The sequence below is a fragment of the Ctenocephalides felis genome, unplaced genomic scaffold, assembly GCF_003426905.1.
Source record: "Ctenocephalides felis isolate EL2017-DRISC unplaced genomic scaffold, ASM342690v1 CF-g0.4_SCAFFOLD_01886, whole genome shotgun sequence".
Taxonomy (NCBI): Eukaryota; Metazoa; Arthropoda; class Insecta; order Siphonaptera; family Pulicidae; genus Ctenocephalides; species Ctenocephalides felis.
Window position 1 is genome coordinate 54737619 of NW_020538040.1, and position 18011 is coordinate 54755629.

General features: G+C 28.0%; 1 protein-coding gene across 1 annotated transcript in view; it reads left to right on the top strand.

Moving 5' to 3' along the window:
• LOC113375107 (proline dehydrogenase 1, mitochondrial-like) overlaps nucleotides 1–15106 on the top strand; it is a 35912-nt gene extending 20806 nt beyond the window's left edge. Inside the window, exons 2-4 of the mRNA XM_026615057.1 lie at nucleotides 6526–6647; nucleotides 13113–13199; nucleotides 14902–15106. Coding sequence (XP_026470842.1) covers nucleotides 6526–6647; nucleotides 13113–13199; nucleotides 14902–15106 — 414 coding nt within the window. The remainder of the gene's footprint in view (nucleotides 1–6525; nucleotides 6648–13112; nucleotides 13200–14901) is intronic.
• The last annotated feature ends 2905 nt before the right edge of the window (nucleotides 15107–18011 follow it).

The following is an 18011-nucleotide window of genomic DNA, read 5'->3' on the forward strand; positions in this document are numbered from 1 at the left end:
AGAAAATTTGATAAAACCACTGAATAGAGAAGTACTTAAATAAGTTTCTATTTAGTGATAATATAAACTAAATGAAAATTTATAGCATTTTTCTATAAATCTTTTATCATATAGTAGTTATCTACTTTCTTTCGTTAATTAGCTGTATAAGTTCATTTAAATTACTGCTTTAGTTGATAATCTACTTTTTTGATAATAGTATTTTGTTAATTTAGCTTACCTTGAATAAATTTGCTACTGTGTTTATATGCAATGTTCAGGCTATCAGGCGATATTAAAACACTATAAGTATTAGTTAGCAAAACAGCTGAATCAATAATAACTGACCAGCGTCCATTCAAGGACGGCCGATGTAATTTCACTTACTATTAACTGCGCGCAGAAATACCGATATTACAATATGTTGAGGTTATTTTTTTATAAATATCACGTTTTACCACTGTATAAGCTATAAAATATTTACTATATTATACATATTATTTAAATACATTTTGTAGTAATTTTCCTGAACGTAAGCAGAGTTGGCCTTACAGCACATTTCGTAATTATGAATTATACATATTAAAATTCTTACAATTTGTTTTTTATATGTTTAATTACGCAACATTTTTCTTCGAATTTTGAGACAATTTTATTAACTTTCCGCACTGAACATTTTCGCATAACTTAGAAAAATGGATGGTATGTGTATGTAGTTTGTATGTATGTATGAATACAATTTCTCGTTGGCGTTTTCGGAAGCACCGATCAACCGATTTGAATTATTCAAAAAGCATTTGATTTCCATTGATAAGGAGACGTGCTGATTATTTTTTTGGCAAAAGTTGGCCCAACCGTTTCAGAGATACGCAGCAAAGAGTGCAGAAAATAGAAGTTAATTTTGTGAGAGAACGGAACATCCCATTTGAATTATTCAAAAAACAATCCACTTGTATTGACGAAATGATGAATTGATTGAATTTTGCAAATGCAGGTCCAGCGATTTTGGAGATACAGAATTAGTTTAGCTATTTGTTCCACCATTTTGTACAAGGATATTTGGTTATTTGGTTTTGGTTTGGGTCTTTTAAATTTTGACTAAATAATAAATAAATCAGCAATATTGTATATAGTCATTATGTAGGGATCATGTACATATCGATTGCTTCAGAATTAAATAAACCCAGGAGTTACTGTATATCTGAATTGTTATCCTCCGCTATTAACTGTATTTATAATTGTATTGTTTTAGTAAACGTTTTTTATGCCAATTCTTTCAATATTTTACCTCCGATATTATTAGCGGCATTATTTATAGAGAAAAAGAGCCGTTTGCTCCATATATCATATGCACTATCATATGTATCTAATCCATCCTAAATATTCTTGTTGACGACAAATGTTAAATTGAAATTCATGAAGTTGTTCAGCACTGCTTTGATGCATATATTTTGTAAGCTTGTTCAAATATATAATATGTAGTCGTGTACAGATTTGCATCTTTAATCATATGCCTTGCGTGTTTTATATGTGGCTTGCTTTTATGTTCTTTAGTAGCATTCATAAGCTCATAAAATACGCATTTTCAAAATGGTTGGACAATTTGAATATTGAGTGTACATAATGGTTACTACTCAACTCATCTCTGGAGAAAATTCGTTGCCGTTATAACAGTCGTTTTTCGAACAGATTGTGAATTTAATGTAATCAACAATACACTTATGATGCAAACTTTCATGTTTTGTTGAATTTTTCAAGTGATCGTCTATTATTTGAAATCTCTGAGTATATATTTTATTATTTTCAGAGACTTTCCTAATCATAAAAATAACTATACATTTCCTTTAAATTCAATAATTTGCCAAATGATATATTTATAATATATTCGCTGATAATGACCTTGATTTCGTATTTATTCGTCTGATTAGCGTGTCGCAGACATCCTTGCGACAATTCAATCTAATGTTTTACGCATTACATAACGCATTGTAAAAATCCCATATAATAGTAATACATACATAATAGACTAGAAGTTTTATTTGAAAAATTATCATTAATATTTGTAAAACACTGATTTTTGGAAATAATAATCATTTGTTACGAAATAAATTTAAATATGAAAATTATAACTGCCTTAGCTATGCATTACCTTCGTTGAACTGCTTCTAAATAGAGATGAGAGTTTATGCAGCGGCTACAAAAATAAAGTGTGCATGTATGTATTTATATGTACTCGTATGTGGCCAAATGCATCTGCTTATTTTGTTGCAACCAATTCATTACTAATGATATATATTAATGAGCAACAAATTATATTACATGCATTTGTTGAGAAAAACTAGAATAAGTGGTGTATGGCATTGTGCCTTGACACAAATTGCTGAACTTCTAGTACCGTAATTTAAGATCTTCAAATGCTTTAAATTTTTTTTTAAATTAATTTTTTTTTATTCAAAACAATCGTGCTGTTTAGAGACGAAATATAAAAGCTCGTAAAGTCGTAAGCTGCGCAGCATCGCAGTGTATCAGTTTAACCCTTTCCACTCGCGAATTCCGGAATTTATATGTATTTTGCCGCGGCGGCATCCGAGTCGAAAGGATTAACATTATAAATTTTAGTTTGAAACCGTTAGAAATGTGAACAAATTTTGTACTTAATATTAAAATCTCTGTAAAATATCTTATAATTTGATATTCATATGTTTAATCATTTTTGACCGCCAAATGGCATTTTTTAAACTTTTTTTTTATTGGATCTCTTGGCGCGGCACCTTTTGCCCAGTATCTTCAAAACGGCTGAAAAATTGTATACAAACATACACACGCACACACTTAAATTTTTTTCTACGGTATGCCAAAATGTTGAAGGTTTTGAATCGTAAAGATAAAAAAAATTGTTTCCGTTTTTTTGCGATTACTTAAACTTACCCTACGGAAGGTTAAAAACGTAAGTAGCCGGCCTTTCCCCATATTTGCGAAATACAACGTATTTTCATTATTTATATGCTCATTTTTTTTAATAAGATTATTGACTATTACTAATTTTTTATTTTGAACTACTGATGAAATTGAAATTTGGCAGTATTTGCTCACCTAATTCATGAATGTTTATGCAGATCGTAATTTTGGATTTGTATGGAACTTTGGAAAACGTTTGTAAGTAAGCTCTAAAAAAACAGAAATTTTATTTGATAATTATGCATAGTACGATCTGAATTAAAATTTTCATTATAAGTGGTTTGTTAGCTGTGAAAGGAAATAAACCTTCGGAATATTTTTAAATCAAAACGTTAATAAACTGCTAATTCATATGGTAGTAGTTCAGCCTATTCGTGTATTATCCATTCATACGTTATAATAAGCCACTAATTCCATTACGTGATGTCATCAATCTTTGACTTGTGCTGCCGAATCGTTGCGACCTTGAGTTGAAATATTCGGACAATGAATGTGGAACGGTCGCCGACATCGGCCTTCCGCAGATTCTCAATATAAAATTACGAATTTGAAAACATCATCATTATTATAATTATTATAACTTCAGCGATTTATTGAAATCGTGATTGGCAAATTAGTTTTGAATCCAATTTTCTACGTTTTCTGTACTTTTTTAAATTTGTGTTTTCAATGTCATAACAATAGAACTATTTACTCAGATATTTCACATGATACATATTACATTATTTTTAATAGTTATAATACATTTTTTCAATTGTTTAGCTATGAAAAAAATATTTTATGTACTTTTACATAATGAATTTGTCACTTGCGCTCAAAACATAAATTGAACTTTGCATAATTAGTGTAAAGCGCTTCTCTGATATATTCTAATCCCCCATACCAATTTTTATTTGTCGCATAACATCGCCCATTTAACGATTTGATAATCTTAAATGGTTTCATCCAATCTATATGTAATTACTGATTATTATTTCATAATTCTATGCCATCTAAGAATCTAAATAATTAACGTTGAAGGTTGAAAATGTGAAAATTGCAAACGAAATGAAGTGGAAATATTACCGTTGCTTTATCGTTCAAGCGCTGCTTATATTGCGCATTTAAACGTTTTATTGCTAATGTGGTCAGCTAATAGCGATTATTGCGATTAAAATTTATATACTCAATAATAAATTCAATAGGTTTTGTTAATTGTTAACACAAATATTTTCAAACTTAAACAAAGAATAATTTATTTTTTTTATAATTTTTATTATTTTAATTAAATTATCGGTGTTTGTATATTATTTATAAAATCATATATTGTAAGATTTACTTTTCTCAATTTTTAAATTGAGAACAGCAACAATTTGGCGGTCGTATGACCCGAACGGAAAGTTTTCATTGCTCATATCCTACTAAGCAGGCCTGCTCGCATTATATGAGGTCTCGGTTGTAAAGCAAATTGATTCGATGATGTAGATTTCAAGAGTAAGTGTTGTTAATGACAGAAATGATTTCATTTTGAAATTAAATATTTATTCTAAATTACATTATCTATTTATAAGTATAGAACTTATAATTAGATTGGAAAATAGGTAAATTTCAATCAGATTGAAGTAATTATGAGATTACAACATTAACACTACCCTTGAATTTATCATACTTTGATTCACAGATTTGCAAACTTACGATTTGATTTAAAATTTAAAATTTTCATTTTATTAAAATGTTCAATAAGGTGCGACTCGTAATATTGGTTACGGTTTTGTGTATTTTAACTACGTACGTTTCTTATTGCTATAAAAATTGTTGTTAAATCATTAATGCATTGAAGGACAATGGATTCAATTTATTGAATATTTCAATATGTTAATAATAAAATTACAATCATAATGTGGCAAAGAATTTGATTTATTTTTCAAATAATTTATTTTACCACGTTCTGTGTGAAAATTGAACATTAACATGTATCTACTTTGATTTATTGTTCGTTCATTGATAATCAAACCTTACAATTCTAACAATGAAAATAATTTATTTATGACGATTGTTTTTCAAACAAAAGCTGCCAATCTGATGTGTTATTTAGTAATTCAAACAATTGTGGTTCCTACTTCACAAATAAGAAAAGTCTGAATTGCATAAATCTTTTTGTGGCAAGTAAAGGAAATCAGATACTCAAATATACCACGTCTGATTTAATAAATCTTGTAATGAAGACGCCAGTCATCGTAGTTCATAGGCATTGTTCTCTTTATTTTAATTTAATGTTCTATGTGGTTTGAGCAATACTCGTTAGTTAAACTTCAGTAGTGTCCTACAATTAGAATTATTTGTTGGAAATTTATTTAGCATCCACCACCTCCACGAAATAGCATCAGAAATATTCCTCACGAACCTTCATAATCATCGTAGTTCAGGCGCAATTGATTCGAACGCTTCAACATACATTCATTAGTTTCATCAAATAAATGGATCTTCCAAATTGTTAGCAACTTAAATTGAATCTATTTAGCAAAGGTTTTATTTATTACTTCATGTTGTCACCGATACGAGAAACATGAATTACTTACTCAAAATGTAATCAAAACAATTATTTTTTGTAGAACAGAAATCAGAACTTAAATAGCTAGCCAAAGGGTTATTTTATCTTTATGTGATAAATTTATTATTATAATTTCTGTAATATGGTAGATGTTTTATTGATGCAACAATGCAAGGGCAAGGGCTATTTCACTTGGAAACATGATGCTGTCTATATTTCTAAGTAAAATTCAATGTCACCACTGCTTGACATCAGGTTGTCCGGGAAGGTTATCGAACCTAGAGCTTTTGAATCAAATCTTATAGCTCTCGCCACTGATCCACGGGGAGCGAGAAAAAAACAGTACACCATCGAAAACCAGAACTTTTATCTTGCCAGTGACTGTAGAATGTTGTAGAAATATTGTAAGATACATACTCTACGTAAATTTATTTCAAGAAATTTACGTAATCTTTCTTCAAATTTTTAACTTCTCAGTTGATATTACTTGCTTAAAAAATTCTCTCAACGAAAATCGTATATTTTTTACATATTGACAATAGTTGTCGACAATCGCGTTATTTATTTGTCAAATAATTCGAGTGAAATCATAAGGGTATTATAATTCGAATTATCGACGTATTAAGTACTACAGCCACTTCAAGATTATTAACTTTAACTAATAACGTGTGAGTTAATGTTTGACGTAAAGTTCAGCTGAAATTTTTGTACACGCACACACATTTATTTTCAAGTTTAATTATTTAATTAAACTTCTTAATTATTTGGTTAATTATTATCAGAAGGCATGGTGTTTATTGGTCAATTAGATTGCACTTAAAATATCAATAATTGGTCGTTTTCTCTAAAAAAATGTAAATAATTTAGAATTAGTTTTATACATTTAACTACTTCTATTTAGATCGGCTTATTCAATTTTAATTTGCTCTATTTTTATAGTTTTATAATGTTTGAGAATTAAATATTGTAAATATTATAAATTCAATAGCTCTTTATGCTATAATTTTCTAAATTCAATGTTGGACATATTCAAATAATTATGAAATTGGTTGACGCAGTTAATGAAATTTGGCCGAACAATATTGGGTGACTACCTATTTACTTTGCTCATGAAAGCCACATTCTACGGACATTTCGTAGGTGGTGAAGATTTAGACAAAGTACAAGACACTTTGAAAAGGTAAAGACAGTAGAAAATCTTCAAAAATTATTTATTTATAATAATATTATGTCACATGCAAAAACACAAAAAATTGGCATCTCCATTGTGAACACATGCTGAACTGTGCGTCTGTCGTATGACTAACTTACTGAAAAATTATATATATATATATATATATATATATATATATATATTGTATATATAAACTTTTATAATAAATATGTATATGTATGTTTTCCAGCTGATTCATAAAGAATAGAAATGTTTTAAAACTTATAATTCAGCCTCTCTTAAGTATTAATAATTTAAATTTAAATACAAATTCAGAATTAAATACAATTAATTTTCTGCAAACATCTATAGTATATATTTTTTTGGCTCTCTGGTAAATCAATCTGCGCTTGACATTAATTTTGCGGTGCTTTGTCTTGAATTTACTTTTCATGTAATTACACATGACGACTATAAGTATCTTAAGTAAACATAAATATGGAATTAAACCGATTGCGAATATTTTATAATTATTCGATTTATTTTCATAAATTTGAATAAATATATTGAGAAAAAATTGCCGCTAAATTAGATCTGAGTTCACTTTTGTTCTTTGCGTATTATGCCTACGTTGGCAGAAAGTTGATACTATGTTAAAATAAACTTTGCATATTTTCCACATCGTTAAAGTTACTTTACATTCGTTTTATAAAGATAATGGAAAATATATTTAAAAAGAAAATATGTTTATTTTAAGTATTAATTAATCTTCAACATTGTCGGACATGTGCAAATACGTAATCATCAGGTAATATATGGAAACATTTTGAACGCTTTAGCAATTTTTATATTATTATTTAAAAATTGAGAAATGTCAGTTTTAGTTTATAATTCAAATAATCCAAAAAGGATTACAAAAACATTGTATTTAATAGCGTTTTCTTTATAAGCAATACTTCAGGTTTACCAAAATAGTTTGTATCTCCGTACGTTCTTGAGAACGTTTGAATAATATGATACAAAATGTTCCCTGGGTTAAGCTTGTGCTTAAAAAATCTAATACGATTTGACGTTTCCATCTGATATTTATATGTAAGTATGATTAAATATACGGCATTTTTATTATTGCTTTTGGGTGGCAGCTAATGAAAATATCCAAGGCGATCTTAGGCGAGAAGCTGTTCACAGCCATAATGAAGCTCTCGTTCTATGGCCATTTCGTCGCCGGAGAAGACAGATATAAGATTGTCCCAACTCTCGAGAGGTACCACATTGTCCTTGAAACACAACCCATTAAAAAGCGATTATGCTAGATTATTAACATGTTCCTAAATACGAGTTGCTGATTTTAACCTATTGCGATTTTCTAATCTATTCCCACCCTTTGATCGGTTCGTTTGTTGCATTGCCTGATTTCATTTGATTGTTTTGTGTCTTTTTAATTAGATAAGTTTTGTTTGATGAAACAATGGTGACCAGATTAATTATTGAAGATTAATTGCAGGCTTTACTTATATAATAAGTATTAAATAATATTATTACATAACAAATTTTACATGCTAATAAATTTTATCTTTTCAAAACGCTTTTCGCTGCTCTAATGAATGAAAATATAATACTGATAACCATGGTTGTAATAGGTTTTATTGTTGCTAATATTTGGCTTTATCAAATACGTGCTACAAGTCATAAATTAAAATTGTTTATATATTTCAATTATTCAAAATGAATCGATAAATTTTAACCAATGATTATACGTACATTGGTACCATATGAAAGTTTTAGTCGACAATATCTTTATCGGCCTGTTTAACTACAATTGTTTCATAGTAGCTTGTGAAAGCAATATTGTTGAAAATCCATTGTTTCTGAAAATCAAATGCAATTCAGTTTTTGATTTTGACTATTGTGCTGCAGCATATGATTTCATTACTGCATAAATAACACATACATATTACTGTTCCACATAAACAATTTTCAACATTTTAATAATTAGTAAATCTAATTGGTCAAACTTTCGGAATGGTGATTTGCTATAACTGCACTCACATTCATATTCAAATATAATAGCATGATGAACATATTTTAATTCACTATCCGTCGAAGAAGTGTTGTGCAAATTTGATCAATATGAATATTTTAAAGTTTTAAGAACTGTTGATGTCTTATTGCTCGTGTTCCACCCATTTTATACTAATGATACCTGACGTCTTTCAACAAATTATAATTACTTATAGTGATATCTGTAATTTTTTATGGATACTAGGGCTATAAATTAACTACATATAAAATATGCGAGTAATGGTTTGAATTGAATGTTTTGCAAGTTTGACGTTCTGCATACTTCTAAATATATTTTATTTTACAAACTAGTAAAACAATACAAGATATCACTTATGTTTTGGGTAACATTATTTTAGACGTTAATTATGATTTTTGCCAATATGTATTATGATTTTCTTTTAAAGTCAAGAATAATCTGTTACGTTAATTTGCATATTTTGAATATAACAAATATGCGGGACGTATAAATATATATTTTTTGTTCGTCGTGAATATCTTAAGCTCAACTTAACGCATAAGCTCATCTCACATGCGACTAACGTGTTTGGCTGTGTTCACAATTTCCATTTATTACAGGTTTCTGGTAATTATCAACATGCATTTTTATTAAATTTTATTCAGCATTTGACTATACTAACTACTAATTTGATCCGGCATGCTTGATTATTAATCCAGAATCCTTATTACATTAGACTAATCAATGTTATATACATATATATATATATATATATATATATATATATATATATACAGGGCCGGTCCTGCCTTGCATGCGATGCATGCAAAAAATGCGGGCGCAAGCCTTAGGGGGCGCCAAAACGACTTTCGGAAATTAAATTTATAATATAATATTTATGTTTTTTTATATAAAATCAAGAATTATTTATTTAAAATCTAAAATACTTAATAAATTATAATAAATAATTTAACTTAACTAGGGATACGGAGACACAAAAAGCATATTTATTTTGCAATGTGATATCAGTAGATACAATTAACCGATTAATAATTCTGCAAATTAGTAAATAACAGTTCTGTTTATTGCTTAATCTACTTATTCAATTTTTTCTTTGTTTGAAGTTACCGTGGAATCAAAAAAGAAATTATCTAGTGTTCAATCCCATAAGCGCAAACCTGCGAAAGATTAAATTAATTGTTGAGCATTATTGACGAAAAATTGTGAGCTGATTTAGTTGAATCGGAACTTGTTAAAAATATAAACAAATTATAAAAAATGGGGAGTCAGTGCTTAGAAAATGACTTGTTTATTTCGAAAAATTGAATTGTAACTTTTGCTTTTGTTGCAAATGTTTCGAATCTGTTGAACTTTGAATGTTGAAGACATGCGTGAAACAAATATGAAAAATGGAAGCAAAATTTACTTTGTAACGAAAATCTTAAGCTTGTTTTATACCGAGTGATTTCCATACTAATTTAATAATTATTAACTATACAGAAATAATACATATCAAATATAATAAGTTTTTTTTTCAATATTGTTCAAGAAATATGTAATTTCTTTGCATTTTCTACTGATTTTTGAACAATACTTTTTAAATACGTTAAATTTTTAACTTTAAAACAACAACCTGATACTCTGAATATGACGGCTCTTTAATATCAATAAGGAGAAGTTTGGATATTGTAAATAATGAAAAATTAAATTAAATTAAAATTTAAAAAATCCAACATGAAATATGAGTGTTATGTTTGAAAATGAAATGCTATTTTTTTAGATATTAATATTGCACATACGTTAAGAATAATTTAAAATTTCAAAATACTTGATTATAATCAACCAGCACTAAATCCAGAATAATTAAAAATTAATTTATTTATTTCACTTAATATTTTTGTTAAATTAAAGTTATAGAATTTAAGAAATGCATTTCAGAAATAGTATTTATTATTTTGATATCAAGATCTTCATATCAAAATAATAAATACTATTTCTGAAATGCATTTCTTAAATTCTATAACTTTAATCTAACAAAAATATTAATTCTTTTGCTATGGTAGTCGAACTTACATCCTTAACCAATTTACTACACATTGAATATTACTAAAATGTGAAATTATGACATGGATTGTTTTATTTATTGATATCGATAATAATAAATAAATTTAAAATCAATATATTTTATACCCTTCTAGATTATATCTAATTTTTTGTGTACTAAATCCAAAATAATTAAAAAATATTTTTTAAAAAATATGTAAATATTAATATAATTTTAATGATAAACTGTTAAAACGGTGAAAATTAATAGGGGGGGGGCGCTAGAAACAAAGTTGCATGCGGGCGCTAAGGACCCCAGGACCGGCCCTGTATATATATATATATATATATATATATATATATATAAACTTACCTATTTTAGTTAATATATTGTCTTGAAAGAACTGGTTTGAATGCTTATTGTTATAGTTGGTAGTATTAACATTTTATGCAGGGCAATGCGTGATTATTATATTCTGATAATTTTAAATATTAAAAAGTAAATATCATACAGCAATATTTTTGCAATAATCTACCCAAATGTCAATAATTTTCTAGTTATTGAACTCGAATCAATTTGAAATTGGGAGTTTAGTCTTTAGAATAAATAACTTTAGTTTTGTAGTATTTGCTGTTTCTATTTTAATTATATTCACTTTTTCATTCTGTAGCAACATTTTAGTTTTTAACGTAAAATTGAAATTTTGAAGGCATGGTTTTCTGCTATCAACTTTACACACACTTGCATGCATATATAAGTATATGTTTGTATATGTATATATATATATATATATATATATATATATATATTTTATACTATTTTTTTTAGTAAACATTTAATAATCTTTTATGAGGCAACATTTATTAAAAGCATCTCCTTTTTGTTTCAAAATTAACTACTAATTTTTATTTTTACTAAGCATTGTATCTATTGTGCACATATTTAACATTTATGATCAATAACATGTTTTGAGTGCAAAAATTTATATCTGGAGTACATGCATGCTTGATACCGATGAATGAGTAATAAAATGGAAGAGGAACCTTATAAAATTTGCGTAAAATGTGTAATTTCCATCTGATGACAGTTGATTTTTCAGATCCTAACGGACCGAATGGAACCTTTCATGATGTGAAAAGTGTTCTCTGTAAGTTTTTCATTAAAACTATAGTTTTTATCTATTTCTATACCCACCTACTTTTAATTATTTAATGTAATATATTGATTTCCAACATTCCACTAACGAAAACGCTAAAATCCCATTAACCTTTTGGCACATCATCGCATTGAAAATGAAATATGCACTATATTTTGATCGTTACTATAAATGAGAACCAAATTTAATTAATAAATAAGCAATTTGAAAGCGATATTCTAGAACGTTCAGAAATTATTTTGGAATACTTCGCTTTTAATCATTTTAATAGTGAATATGTTCCAATATTTTTCTGGACATTGTTTTTTGTAGGTATGTATGGTATTTTAATTACATGATAATATTATGTACGCTAATATTTGTCAGTAAACATTTGAAAATACGACGGTAATAATTCGTATTTTTGTTAAATTCAGGACGTATTAATTTGTTTTCTGCAATCTTATGGCACAAATGCATTCTCGATCAGATGAACTGCCAAAATTGAAATGGCGATGCGTGTTCTAATTCATCCTGAGGAAAATTATTAAAAAATGAGAGTATAATTTTTGAAACTCATATTTTCTCGATACATTATATAATCTAAAATAGATCAATAAACTCAGTAAATTTTTAGTTTTTCGAATGTTCTGTTGTGCTTTTATTTTTATTGTGCACTTAAAAATATATTAAATATAATTTGAAATTAATATTTTATAAAGTGAATTTTATCGTTAAATTTCTAGGTTCTATAGTTATTACATGCATAATGATTTATTAATTTTATAAGTGCGGCTTGACATTGATATTTTGACGGAGGTTTATCAACATTTTTGCAATTATTTTTTATGCCGGAAAATAATGATTAATATACAAGTCCGTGCAGAACCTTATATATAAAATAATTTTGACATATGTATATGTGTGTGTGAATATATGTTAATGTATATGTGTATATACATATGATTGTGCGTGTATTTGAACTTATTTTTTTCATTTCGCATTTTTTAGTTTAAATAATTATTTTTTAGTTTCAATAACGTGGCATTTGTCAGATCTGTAGATTATGTAATCCATTTCAAAAGATCAATTGAAAAGAATATCAATTTGCACTAAATGGTATGAATAATAATTTCCTCACTTGATGAAAATAGAATATATTTGATTTGAATTTAATAAAATCGCGTATCGTTCCTCTGTCACTTACGTTACTCATTCAACGCGGATTATGGCTACGGCTGTGTGTATCTCAACAACGTAGTGGCACTTGTATTGACCTGATGTTTCGTGCAGACTGCGATCGTTCGGTGTCAAGCCAATCCTTGATTACTCCGTTGAAGAAGATCTCACCCAGGAGGAGGCGGAGAAGCGTGAAGTCGAGTAAGTGATTTTTTAGTTTAAACTAAATAATAGATAAAGATACGATAATAGATAAATGTAGAATAATGCTATGTATTGTTTTTATTAACTTCCCGTATGGTAAGCTATAGTAATCGCAAAACAATCGAAAATGAAAATTTTTACATACAGTAGAACCTCGATTATCCGGATCTCGGTTATACGGATTCGCGATTATCCGGACTACCAACCGCGACTAATTTATATGCATGTACATACTTACAATTCGAATTTTTGCACAATTAATAATAATGTACATACATACATAACGAAGTTTCAATTTCTTAATAAACATTATTTTCGTTGATATCTATGTATGCATTTGTTATTTTTAATAAACACACAACATTATTCTTCATACCTTTGATTATCCGGATTTTTGATTATTCGGTTGCCTATCGACAACAATTAGTAGGGTTAATCGAGGTTCTACTGTATCTTATTATAAAAAGCGGGTTGTATGTGTGTATGACACACTCATAAATGTTCGGATACAAATTTTCGTCCACGATTTTTGATTAAATTTTTGGGAAGGCAGATCCAGCAGTTTCGAAGATCCGATAGGAAAAGTTAAAAAAAAATTCCATTTGGCGGCCAAAAATGATAATTAAACATATGCACATCAAATTATCAGATATTTTATAGAGATCTCCATAATTTGACCGTTACGCGGTACTACGATTTGATATTTGGTCACTAAAAGAGCTACGCAGCGCGGTCGCTTTGAGAAAAATTCAATCAAATATTGTAATAAAAATTTCAAATATTGTAAAAAAAACAATTTTTCCAAAATTTAAGAGGGGAGCTTTAGAAAGCTTCGAAAAATGGCTTTTTTGAGGACGGTTTAGAGAAGGAAATAAATATTTAATTGACGAAACTTCCAGGTTTTATTGATACATATTTCAACATTCATCTCAAATTTCTTCATTGAAATATATGTCAAATATGCCGGGTATAAGCATTTTGCCGATACGCCACGAGCGGGCAGATGTCATTTGGCGGGAAAGATGCAGGTCACAATTTCCATCCGAAACAAAAAAAATTAAAACAAATATATATTCTCAGTAATATAGATTCTAGTTGAACTTAAAAATTCCAGAAAAAAGAGAAATTTACCAATTTTTTGCAACTTGAAAGAAAATCAAGTTCTTGATAAAATTTCACTTTAGATTCTTTAAAAAGTGGGTTAACTATAACTTTTTTAAAAGTTTTCTATGTTTAACTAAAATAGAATTTAATCCTGAATTTAATGAATTTTGTCTCGTTTTGATAGGACGTTTAGTTTTTTCCTATATTACCCACCAATTAGGAAGAATCGAAAAAAATAAAAACCGAGAAATCGCGCATCGAAGTTTTCGTTCCGCTCGTATATATGCTTGACGCTTTCCCACTATTTCTCCTATAATTCCGAAAATAATTTTAATTTGTGCTGAAATTTTATGGATAATATATCTTGGCTAATTTTGGAAGACACTTTTGCAAAAAAAAAAAGATTATTTTAAGTCTCTAATGCAGACTTACCCCTTCAAGTTTTTAAAAATTTTAAATTACTATACGGGAAGTTTCAGCAATTTCCCTTAAGGCAGGATGCCCTGCACCACTAGTTCTTATATACATTTCGAATATTTATATATTCGTATGGAAATTGCAAAAGCTCATTCAATTTTACTTTTGTATCTATTAGGTCATCGCGATCTACCCAAGGCTCTGCTCCCACAGCTCCCGAACCTGGCAATAAATCCATGCCCCAGTACCAGGTCGACAAGACGTTCGCGGACCGGCGATACAAAGTGCAGAGCGCTAGAACTTACTTCTACTTGAACGAAGCTACTTGCGAAAGGAATATGGAAACATTCATTCAATGCCTGGAAGCCGTCTCAGGTGGGTGATATATTACTAGATTTCATGATTTTATAGGATTTCGGTCTTTATTTTTGAAAAGTCGGGTATTCATAATCGTTTCCTATGATTTTTTTTTTTTTGAAAAATGCCGCCTGTGATATCCTGTACTGTTGCTTCAATGAACAATTTTCAATTTTTTACATCCTTATATCCTACAATATATATATATATATATATATATATATATATATATACAGGGCCGGTCCTGGGGTCCTCAGCGCCCGCATGCAAGATTTGTTCTAGCGCCCCCCCCTCCCTCCCAATAATTTTAAATGTTTTAACATTTATCATTAAAATTATATGAATATTTACACACAAAAAATTGGAAATAATCTAAAAGCGTATGAAATACATTGATTTTAATTTTATTAAGAAAATCGAAGCGATTTGCGAGTTGACCATAATTAAATATTTTATATTTTCAAGTATTTCTAACATGTATGTAATTTAATATTTGGGGTTTGAAACACTTCACTTATTTCATTATTTTCAAACATAACATTCATTTTCATGTTAGATTTTTAAAATTTGCTTCAATAACTTATTGATATCGTAAAGCCAAATTGTATTCATGTTTACTTTCCCATCTGATTCAGAATATCAGATTGTTGTTTTAAAGTTAAATTTTTAACGTATTTTAAAATATGCAAAGAAATTACATATTTCCTGAACTATATCAAGAACAAAACACAATTTGTATTTGTATCGGTATTATTTCCACCACTAGATATAAAAAAGCTCACGAGTTTGTTCCTAAGTACATTTTGCTTCCATTTTTCATATTTACTCCATAAACCTAACCAAGGATGTCTTCAAAGTTCAAAGTTAATCAGATTCGAAACATTTTCAATAAATACACAAGTTACAATTAAGTTTCTCGGTCTTATAGTCATTTTCTAAGCACTGACTTCCCATTTTCCACTTTTCTCTATTATAATTTGTATCTACTTTTTTTAACAAGTTCCGTTCAACCTCGCAATTTTTCATCAATAATTTAAACTTTTGTAGATTTGCGCTTACGGTATTGAACACTAGATAACTTGTTTTTCGATTCCATATTAACTTTGATCCAAGTAAAATTTAATAAGTTCATTAAATAATAAGCAGAACAATAATTTACTAATTTGCATGAGTAATTAATTGTTTCTACTATCAGCAGATATCACATTGTAAACTGAATATGCTTTCTGTTTCTACATATCCATAGTTAAGTTAGATTGTTTATTATAATCTGTTAAGTATTCTAGATTTTATATTAAAAAAAAAACGAATAATATATTATAAATTTCATTTCCGAATCTCGTTTTGGCGCCCCCTAAGGCGTGCGCCCGCATTTTTTGCATGCATCGCATGCAAGGCAGGACCGGCCCTGTATATATATATATATATATATATATATTTCTATTATCTTCTGGTACCATTTTTATCATATTTCTTATTATAATATTGTACCAATTGATTTATATTAACAACATCTAAATATATTGTTTTCAAATATTTCATTTATTATTTTACAAAACAGCAAATATATATGTATAGCAAACAAAGTTCACAGCCGGCATTTTATATTATTTATATATTATACACCATATTTGGTTACGTCTAACAAGCACAATACATTTCTCAAGGCAAGTATATTCATGTATCCAGTTTCTTTTCACATTGAATGCATTTGCAGTAGAAGTCGTTAATGATAACACAAAACGATAAATTGCTATAGAAATTAAAATAGGAAATGATACATTTTAAATATTTATTATTGTGGGATATAACATCTTTTTTATTTTATTTTATTATAATTTAGTATGTATAAAATAAAAAAATAATGTTACACAACTATATACTTTTCTATAGCAAATTTTTCACCATTCAAACATTCATTAAGCATGTTAACTAACAAAAATGCTGCATACCTAATTGTATATCAAAATTTATATATAAATTGATATATCTTCATAATAAAAAATCGAGGGTAAACTGTATTTGGCTTCGTATACATGACCATTTTTCGTTAAGGCCGCACTTAAGACCATTTAAGGCTGTTAGTAATGTTAATTATTATTGATCGCGGCTTACTTACCAATAATCAATAATTTTTTATCATAAATATCTTAAAATTACTGTATCAATCGCATCCATAACACATGTTAAGTCTTAGAGTTATATAAAATTTTTAAATTTATAGTAAATTTAAATTGTATACATGTGTGATATGATTGAATATGCTAGCTACAAAAATCTAAATTACCTTAATTTTCATTAACTGGTCAATCTATCATCGTTTGTCACATGTTTACGATTTAGTTATGCTGAGTTCATTGATTCTCCAAAAAGCGCCAGACCAAAATTTACCCTTCATAAAAAATTTCAGACATATTAGTTTAGCCAATGTGTATATTTGCTTGACAAATATTGATAGCTGGAAATACATACATTTTAAATATTCGGAGGCAAATCCAGTGGACCCAGTCGAACATGTGCTATTACACAAATTGTAGAGTTTGTGATTTGCATACAACATTCTTGCTAATTCTTTGTGCACATATTGCAAATTAGTAAGGTATAAGATAATTGTAACACGGTGAATGAAAATGTTATTTATATGTATAAAGAGTTCTAAATAGAGTAGGGACAAGAGACAAAATAAAAGGTTACATTTAATATTATCATTAAATAAAGTAATTTAAAGTAATATACATGTAAATATTTTAGAGAATTTATCTGCGGAATAATGAAGGATTTTATTTTAAATAGTGTGCTGTAGAAAATAATCAGCGGCATAAACAGACCATGTCAGGTGTAGGAAGTTGAGATTTTTTCAGATTTCATATAAAAAAATATTAAGAAACATATATTTAAAATATATTTTGCTATATCAAATGATTAAAATTA